Below are 9,664 nucleotides of genomic sequence, written 5' to 3'. Positions count from 1 at the left end.
CTCCTTGTCTAAGAGGTAGCAGCAGCAACAGCGCCCACCTTCTGGGCAGCTTCCTTCTTGGCATGATGAGCCTGTAGAACCGCAACAGCTTCATCCACCTGCCAGAAGTCACCAGTGGATCAGTGGCATCCAAGAGCGCCCCCAAGCCACCCTGGTGCCCAGGCCCAGGACAGAACAAGTCTACCAACCACTTCCCAGACACCACCAGGAGGCCACAACTCGTAAGGCATGATGAGGAGGGCCACAGAGCAGCAGACTCCTCTCTGTGGCCCTGTGCCGGGCCAGCTCACCTTGGAGCGCAGAGATTCCGGGGACTCCAGCATGTGCAGCAGCTCTGAGTTGTCTATCTCCAGCAGCATGCCCGTGATCTTCCCGGCTAGGTTAGCGTGCATTGTTTGGATGAGCGGGAACAATCGCTCTCCTGTAGGGAGGAATATTTACCCCCAAATCAGATGGAGTCACAGTATAGACCCGATGCCGGTATGCAGGCCTGGGCTCTGTGGTGTGCGGGCCACTCACCCAGCATCTGCTTCTGCTCCTGTGGGGGTGCTGCGGCCAACATGGAGGCAGTCAGGGGCTCCTGCCCCTGCACGTGGACTGCAGGCTGTGGAGCCTGGAACCAGGAGGTGGGCAGCAGGTTAGCAACAAAAGAAAGGGCTCTTTGCAGTGGTGGTTGGGGCAGTCCAGCCAATCATCGTCTGACTGGCTGCTGCTCTCTGGCATGGTTCTGTTCACAAAGAGCTAATACATCAGTCCTTGGGGACCGAGGGATGCAGGGTACACAGAAGTGGTATGAAGGGATCATTCATACACAATGAAAGCGTTAGGCAATTATAAGGTGAAATGAATGTACTAAAATGGACCTATAGCCTAAGCAAGGACACTATCGTACCTAACTGAGGTTATGAGGCATCTGAAGCCTTTAAAATAAGGCTACAGTGAACATTTGTGTAGGTGAGGCTTTTTCTTGAAGAGACTATTTCTTAAAACGAATTCCCAATAGATATTAAGTAACAGGGTGTGATTTTTAAAAATTACCATAATAAACCACATAGGAGCCCCTGGTGGCATACTGGGTTATGTACCGAGCTAATGCAAGGCCAGCAGTTCAAACCACCAGCCACTCCATGGGAAAAAGGTGAAGCTTTTTACTGCAGTAAAAATTTCATCTCGGAAACCCACAGGGGCAGCTGTGTGCTGCCCAATGGGGTCACTGTGTTGGAATTGACTTGATGGCAGTGGATGGCTGGTTTGGGGTTTTATCACCCACGTCCCTTTATTGTAAACTTTTATCAGATGTTTCATCACTGTGCAAGGCCAATGCTAGTCACAGACTTAAAAGTAGGGTCCCGTAGACGAAGGCTATGTTACGTGCCATCAAGTTCTGCGGAGTCGCAAACGTAGAATGCACGGGAGCAGGAAGGTTCAAGGTAGAGTGCTCTACACAGCAGCTAATGGGTCCGAAGGCTGAGTGCAGCTGCTCCCCACAGCCAGTGCACACCAAGCTAAGGCAATCTTGTCGCAGTGTGGGTGGGGTCGAACCAGAAGAGGTGATGTGAACTGTCCCCGACAGGGCAGCTAAGGATCAAGCAGGCTAGTGGACATGGCCCAGGCGTGCAAAAACATGGAGTGAAAAGCAGGCAGGGAGAACCAGAACACTCAGCACAGTTTGCATTATGTCCATTTTACCTTTTAGGGGCATAGGGGGTAACACGCTAGGCTGTTAACCACAAAGCCAGTGGTTCGAAACCACAATGGGAGAAAGATGAGGCTTTCTCCTGTGAAGTCTAGGAAACCCACAGGGGGCAGTTCCATCCCATCCTTCAAGGTCACCATGAATCAAAGTGGACTTGACGGAGTGAACCTTTTTTGGCTTTGCTTTTTCAAATTCCTGCCCTCCCGGGCCACCTCCAAGGCCAGCGACAGTGTTTGATGAGTTCACTATCCAGGGCACAGCAGGACCTCACCTGCAAAGGCTGTATGGCGGGATGGGGGCTGCGGACGCTGGAGGCGTATTTGTAAGGGACCACAGCCCGAGGGGCAGCGGCAGCAGCTACGGCAGCGCGAGGAGCTAAGTTCTGCACAGATGTGGGCACACCTTGGGGGGAGTGGAGTGGAAAAATAACATTAAAGCCCATCAATTTGGGTACAGACCCATGAAACCCCATCGTTCCCCATCTGTGTGCACCCAATACCACCTCCAGACTGGCAGCTGTCAGTCAGCCCTTGCTGGGCGGCACCAGCCCCACCAAAGTCCATAGCCAAGCGGTCCGGGCACTCAGACCCTACAACAGACCAGCAAATGCACATCAGTGTTGGCAGCAGCTGTCCAACTGGCCACGTCCCACGAAAGGAGCAAGTCCAAAGCACGTCACATCTCACACGGACACAACACATCTCCCAAGGGACCACGCCTGCTGCCTTCAGAGCCCACAACTCAGAAAAACACGCTACATTCCGTCAGAGGCAATCCCTCGGAAGCCACCTTGGAGGCACACACAGGCAGCGTCTAGTCACCCAGCGAGCGCCTCTGTAAGCCCATCGTGTTCGCTCGCAGTCAGAAGCGCCAAAGCCCCGCACCCAGAGCGTCTGTGCCACCTCAAGTACCTACCTAAGCACACAACTCAATTAAGAACCAGGACTCAGAAAACACTACGGCTGGGTTGAGCCTAGTCGTCCTGACTCCCGCCTCCCCGGGCAGTGCCTCTCAAGGCCAGTTTGCTCACCGACTCTCTGAGTAGTAGTAGGGAGGCCACGAGAGGCCGGAGCATTACCAGTTGGAGCCAGATGGCGAAGAGCTGGACGAGGCCCAGACTGGCGTAAAGCACTTGGCATTCCTTGGAAGCCTGGTGAAAAAAAACCCTGTACATCAACAAAGGCTAGGGGGATTGGGGCAGAGGGCTTAACAAACGCCCCTCTGGGAGGGTACACGTAGGGAAACCAGGACAGGGACAAAGCGACCTACCTTGGGGTCTCCCGCCTTGCTGCCAGCGTGGATTAGGCCTCATCTGTGCCAGCTGGTTAGGCGTGTAATAAGGAGGTCTTCCCTGAGCCTGTAATAAGAGAACAGCACCCATGAGCTTTTAAAGGACTGGCCCCCACAGGTGAGCAGTACCTCTCCCTCACCACTACCAGGCCTTGGGATGCTTCTTCAGAAGAGGCCTGCTCAGGAGCTTTCTCTGCTAAAGCTTTGGGGGTTGTGGTGGTCAGCTAGAGGGGATCAGTGCTTATGAGAAAGCAACCGCAGGAAAAGTTCCTACTTGAGGGGGGGGGATCTCTAATCACAATCCAGACATCCGTCCATTGTGTTAAGCACATTTGTTGCCTTCATTTTCAAAACATTTTCTATTTGAGCCCTTGGTATCAGCTCTTGAAGGCATCTTTACTTTGATTTCTGAAAAACCCCTGTGCTGTAAACCAAACCCCCCCCAACGCACACACCCCCAAAGCAGCTGCCAGGGCCCCACGCAGCCAGCAGACCCACCTGGGGAACTGCTGGCACAAAGTAGCCACCAGCTGCAGGCTGGAACTGATTTAGGATGGCATTGGCAGGGAGTGCTCTCATGCCTGCCACCCGCTGCATGTACTGGTTGGTCAGGTGAGCCTTTCGCTCCTCCTTCCTCTGGGCCAGGGCTACGTACAGGGGCTTGGAGCCCACAATGCGGCCATTCATCTCGGTGACAGCTTTGGTAGCCTCTTCCGGAGAGGAAAAGCAGACGAAGCCAAAGCCTTTGCTTCTCCCATCCTCCAGCATCACCTGGAAAACAAGAGCATGCACTTGGACAAAGCTCTGCACTCAGGGGCTGGAATGAACAGCCTCAAAACGTGGGCTGTCCTGGGTCGGAGATTCTCAACCTTAACCCAGGTGGCACCCCAGGGCTGACCCAAGGGTAAAACTAGGCAGTTCCAGATGATTCGTTCCAGTTCCCGGATGCATATGGTTAGTGACCTACCAGGAAGAAAAGTCCCTGAGACCTAAGAAGTTAGCCATCCCCACAACATTCCTAAGAGGCCTGGCAAGTGTCAGGACTGGAAGAACTCACCTGCTGAGGCCTTGAGCAAGTTTCCCAGTCTCGGCAACACGAGGAACCACTTTTAAAATTCCACGTGCAGAGTCACCAGTGGGCATCGCCACTAACTGATTGGGACCACACATCAGCAAGACTAGCTGCCTTCCCGTGCCAGCTCTCCTCATTGCCCTCTCTGGGTCTCAATTTTCATCCTACACTAAGGAAAAGAGCCACACCAGGTTACAGGCCCACTGGCTCAGAATCTTGTCCACGAGCCACTTTTCCTTCACCTGAAAAGGTGATTGCTGTCCCTGATCTTCCTTAGAAGCATCTGCAGCACAATGAGGCTGAGCCAAAAAAGTACATCAACACCACAGAAAGCTGTACTGAAAATGACCTGCGTGTGAAGCCGATGCTTGTCGGCATACCCTCTCCTCCACCTAGGTCCACACAGCTGAAGGGCCTCTTCCCATTTCTCTAACCCTACCCCTCAACGACCCAGGGTCCAGCACCCACGCACACTCAAATGGAGTTCCTTGTAATTGTTCCAGTTAGGGGACCAAAAGGACTCTGAAAGGGGCGGCATCAGGATTGTAGGCTGGGTGGACTAAGGTTTTCTGATGGCAGTTCCACCCTGCAGGAACGAGCAGGTGCATTGTTGCGATAGAGGAAAAGTCATGGACACAACTTTCTCACTGATGCAGTTTTCGATCTTCCTTCCCAATAATCCCGTGATCATCCTATGTCCTCTGAGAAAATCTGTAAGTCACCCTTTGGGACCCCCAAGTCATCCCAACATTCCGAGAGCACTCTGCCTGGCCCAGCAGTCTCTTGGACGCCTCCCTTGTCGGGACCTTTGGTTGGAAGGCACTCTAATGAGACAAGTGCCCTTACTTCAGTCCTGTGCTCAGAATAAGCCTGCACCTGGATGAACTGGAACCCTGGTAGCAGTGGTTAGCCTGGCCCACATCGGCTTCCACGGCACCCTCTTGCTACCTCTGGGGTCTTGTAAAGCCGAGGACACCTAAGACCCATCACCGTCCCGAGCGGCAGAACGGGCCAGTAAAATTGGTGGGAACCATACAGTGCCTCGTTCTTGAGCATGGGGTACGACTACAATAGCTCTTTTGTTCTCTGCTTGCAAATGCCAGCCAGACCACCATGCCGATAAGCAAAGACCATCTCATCCCTTGACCTGACGGAAGGCCAGTCAACGTGGTGGTAGGAGAGGGGAGGGGCGGGCCTAGGTTGGCTTGTGTCTCTGGTCACCTCTCCCCACTGCACCTGAAAACCTCTTTGCCTAACACCCCAACCCCACCACCACGTTGGGAGTAATGCAGACAAGAGCTTGGCAGAGCCTCCATTCGCCAGCCCACCCTGACCCTTCTCTTTGACAGGCAGCAGGACCAATACTGCACCAGGTTCTGCCCAGACTTGCAGATGCCACCCATTTCTGTCACGATACCAATTGCCAAGGACACACAGCACGTATGTATCCCCATGTAACTAGGACTCAAACCCCTTACCTTTACAATGGAAGTTACCAACAACAAATAAAATTATCCTACGTGCTCAGTGGATTAAAAAAAATAAATAAAAATCAATGACGCACCGCTGGAGAACATGGAAAAAACAAGCATCACACCCCCGTTTTGTCCTCTAAGACCAGAATGGAAGTTCCTCAGGAAGGAGTGTGGCAGAGTTGTAGAGACAGGCCCCAAGACAAATGGAAACCACCCGTCTGGATTCCCTCTGCTCATGCTGTAGCACCATCTGTCCCCACACCAGCACGAGGCAGTCCGGAATGGGAAAGATTCAGGTGCTGAGGGCCCGCGTGGAGTGCGTGGTCAGGTTCATCCCGTATTTGGGGAGGCAGGCAGTGCAACGTTAACTGGATGAAACGCCATTCTCCCGAGCATGTTAACCAGATACACGCTTATTGACTAGAGTAACTAACTGGTAGGCTATTCTCGAACACCAGGAAACCACAAATGAGATCAATGGAACCCTAAGTGTCAATAACCCCACCCTCGCCAAGGCTTCTCTGCTTCTGGCCCCAAACCTCTCATTCAAATACCTTGGCGCTGGTGATTGACCCAAAAGGAGAAAACTCTTTCCTTAACTTCTCATCGTCGATGGTGTCATCCAAGTTCTTAATATAAAGGTTCACCCCCTGAGGAAGAAGCAGCATCGTTAATGGCACGCCTGTTGCCCTACCTATCTGACAAGACAATGGTGGCCCCTAGCCCAGCATCACTGGGCACTTGTTAGGAAATTCAAATTCTCAGGCCAGGTCCCAAACGCTAGGGCTGGGGCCCTGGAAGCCAAGCTCTGCAGCCACTGCCCCAACACTAATGCACCAGACCCCACAGGACCATGTGAGTCCAAGTGGCTCACATGATGACGAGCAACAGGCTGAGGGTCCCCTTTTAGCCCTGTTCTGCGGCCACTTGCAGAAGCCCTATTGGCAGAGTGGTTATGCTTTGGATTTCTAACCCCAAGGTCAGCAGTGTGAAACCACCAGCTACTAGGTGGGAGAAAGATGATTCTTTCTGTTCCCATCAAGCAAATTACACTCGAAACCCCCGGGGCAGTTTTGCCCTGTCCTATAGGGTTGCTGTGAGTCAAGATTAGTGGCAGTGAAATCCTTAAAAGCTTAGTACTCTTGGGAGGGGAGAGGCAAGAGCTCACCTAAAAACCCCAAAGAGAATGACCACTAAACAGAAGCCCATAGTGCAGGATGTCACAGTAAACAAATCCCCTGGGGGCAGGCTGAGCCATGACCACCTCTCACCTGATAACGACTAATTCTCTCCTGCTTCAGCTGCTCAAACTTCCGTTTTAACTCAGCCTGCCGCTCAACTTTCTTCTGTGCGCGGCCCACGAAGATGGCCTTCCCACCGATTTCCTTTCCGTCCATCTCCTCCACAGCCTAGAGAGGAAGCACATGCCTTTAAACCCCAGGATGTAAATGCAAGGGGGGTACGGAGGTCTGGAAGACCCAACTGATTTCTGGGGAAAGCAATCACTCCTGTAGGGCTACCCACTCAATCACTCTGCTTCTGAAGTCTGCTGAGCAAATTCAAGCCTCCTCATTTAAAAGTGGGGCTGTTGGTTCATACCAAGAGCAAAGGTACCACCTCTGTATAAACATGACCATTGCGGAGATGTACATAACTTGCCTTCTACTGAACGTCTGAGTTCCTTTTGTTGGTATTAAGGGAGGTGCTAAGGGCTTAGTGCGCACCACTCTGATAGGAAGGGAATGCGCCACTGTCGTCAAGCCTCCACCTCGGACCTTAGCTCCCTCACCTCTGAGTGGGAACAATGTTGTGTCGTCTTTGCAGCCAATAGGGCCAGGCAACTGACAACTCAAGGTATGTGCCATGCACTTTGAAAACAGTTAAGTGTAAATAATAACAATACATAATAAGGGTTTGGGGGGTGGCAGAGGGAGGGAGAAAAACGAGCTGATATTAAAGAGCTCAAGAAGATATTGTTCACAAATGATTCATGCCAATAATTGTACATGTCTGCTTGAGTTAACGGCCGTATGGTTTATTATAATAAGTGTAAAAGACCCCAATAAAAAGATTTTTCAAAATAACAAAAAGTTAACAGAAATGAACTAAAAGAGGAAAAAAAAAACCAGCTCAGTGATCTTAACGTATGGCATCAGACAAGGTGATGCCAGAGCAGTTCAGTTAACTGTGAGACCATTCCAGCTCCACGCTGCTGTGTGTCCAAGGCCCTGCCCCACACCCTAAGGGGACTACCTCCTGCAAACCCTGGTGGTACTCTCACCTTATTGGCATCTTCGTGTTTTTCGTAACTCACAAAGCCAAAGCCTTTGGATTTCCCATTGGGATCTCTCATCACCTTGACACTTAAGGTCTTACCTATTTGCCAAAGGACAGAACTATTAGTAACACCATCTCTACTACAGTTTAAGGAGAGAATGCTTCTAGGAACCCACTTGAAACCAACTTCTCGCTGAACCCACCATGGCCTGCAGGGCAGAGGCCCCATGTCTGGATTCTAATGAATTCCAAGTAGCTGAGGTGGCCTTAGGGATGAGATGAGGTTGAAGTCTAGTCTTAGCTACCTTGATCTTTGTCATGCAAGGTATTTTACTTTCGGGCCTGGGCCCTCATCTCTTAAGAAAAACGAACAAAAGGATGGGGTCCCAGGTATCTGGTGGACAAAAGGGGACAGAGCAGGGCAAAGGACCCCGACTTACCAAATTGGCTGAACAGCTCTTTCAGACCCTCATCATCCATCTCTTCTCCAAAGTTCTTGATGTAAACGTTGGTGAATTCCTTGGCTTTGGCCCCAAGCTCAGCTTCCCGCTCTTTTCGAGACTTAAACCTGCCCACAAACCTACAAAGAAACCACATAGCACACACCAGTGACCACCCAGAAGGACTAAACAGATAATTTCCAGGGGCCCAAAGGAATGTTTGTTAAGGGCTCACAGGAGTTAAAATCAGTCCCCACACAACCACCAGAAGAGCAAGCTCAGAGATGTCAAGTCCCTAGCAGAAAGTGAGGCAGGACTTTCCTACAAGGACCACTTCCAGGGCTCGTAGCTCAGACCAGGGCTACGCCTACCACATCACACTGCTCATGAAGGAACCTGCTGACCAGGTTTTCAGTGTGCATTTCTGTGCATCTAGGTAAATGCACAGAAAGAGGCTGGAATGGTACAAACCAAACTGTTTTAACAGTGGCTAATCCTGGGAGGAGCAAGCCTGTTGGGAGTGTATTAGGAACCACCCTGTTAGTGACTTTTGGTATTGTTTACATCAAACAGGAAAATTTTCACAAATGTTTCCATCTCTTCTATGATACCAGTGAAAAATCTGGCTGCTGGGCAAATTACCAATGTGACCCATCACCAACTTGGCCAGGAGGACCAAGGACAGACTTATTTAATGCCAAGACTTCCTGTTCTCTCATTTCTCCACTTCATGCTGCCCCTCCTTCCCACTCTCCACAGCAATGAGCACACCACAGCAGTAAGGTCTGCTACGAACAATGTCTTCCACAGCAGTAGCCCTCCTGGACCTACATTAAGTGTTACTGTGGAGCCAGCTCTGTATGAAGCTGTTGAGTCCTATAGGTAGGAGCAATTGGGATCAACTTGAGACCCAGGGACAGACTCGACGCATCGCAAGGCCAAGGTCACATGGCTAGTCCACAGCTCCTGGTCAGTCCAGGGCCCTCTCCACTCTGCCGCTGGCCAAGACCCCCGCTCAGAGTGGGCTTAGAGCTGCCTTCCAGCCAGCCCCAGGTGCTGGATGCTCACAAAACCCAGACGCAGGCCATTTCAGGGGAGAGGCAGCAGGCAGGCAGGCCATGGCGTTGGCAGGAAGCCCACCTTGGCGAGTCAAAAGGGCTGCCACGGCTTGGGCAGGAAGACTCACCAGCCCTGGAGTGGAGAGGTAGGAGCAGGCCACTTGGGCCGAGAACCAGTAGCTGCCTTGTGTGTGCCAGTTAATACCGAGGTGGGGCCATGGCTGGCTCATGCGATGGCGGTTGCTCCAGACTGGGACACTCACACTTTGCGGTCATTGAGGAGCATGCCATTCATCTTCTCGATGGCCTTGTCGGCAGCCTCTTGGGTCTCGAAGTGGACAAAGGCATAACCCTTA

At 51.8% G+C, this 9,664-nt stretch overlaps 1 protein-coding gene and 1 non-coding gene across 2 annotated transcripts in view; both read right to left on the bottom strand.

Moving 5' to 3' along the window:
- PABPC4 (poly(A) binding protein cytoplasmic 4) overlaps nt 1-9,664 on the bottom strand; it is a 14,548-nt gene that overhangs the window by 1,206 nt on the left and 3,678 nt on the right. Inside the window, exons 3-15 of the mRNA XM_045298898.1 lie at nt 9,572-9,660; nt 8,251-8,390; nt 7,815-7,909; nt 6,805-6,942; nt 6,088-6,183; nt 3,485-3,757; nt 2,966-3,053; nt 2,775-2,846; nt 2,199-2,285; nt 1,968-2,098; nt 520-613; nt 291-421; nt 2-98 (exon numbers count right to left, since the gene is read on the bottom strand). Of these exons, the coding sequence (XP_045154833.1) occupies nt 9-98; nt 291-421; nt 520-613; nt 1,968-2,098; nt 2,199-2,285; nt 2,775-2,846; nt 2,966-3,053; nt 3,485-3,757; nt 6,088-6,183; nt 6,805-6,942; nt 7,815-7,909; nt 8,251-8,390; nt 9,572-9,660 (1,524 nt within the window). The 3' untranslated portion in view covers nt 2-8. The remainder of the gene's footprint in view (nt 1; nt 99-290; nt 422-519; nt 614-1,967; nt 2,099-2,198; nt 2,286-2,774; nt 2,847-2,965; nt 3,054-3,484; nt 3,758-6,087; nt 6,184-6,804; nt 6,943-7,814; nt 7,910-8,250; nt 8,391-9,571; nt 9,661-9,664) is intronic.
- LOC115872787 lies at nt 5,700-5,833 on the bottom strand. Its single transcript, XR_004048033.1, has one exon. It is a non-coding gene; the product is annotated as a small nucleolar RNA SNORA55 (small nucleolar RNA).

The sequence above is a fragment of the Echinops telfairi genome, unplaced genomic scaffold, assembly GCF_000313985.2.
Source record: "Echinops telfairi isolate 266 unplaced genomic scaffold, ASM31398v2 ScPeMD7_7457;HRSCAF=8495, whole genome shotgun sequence".
Taxonomy (NCBI): domain Eukaryota; kingdom Metazoa; phylum Chordata; class Mammalia; order Afrosoricida; family Tenrecidae; genus Echinops; species Echinops telfairi.
Note: the sequence above shows the minus strand (reverse complement) of the source record. Positions and strands in the feature narration are given on the sequence as shown.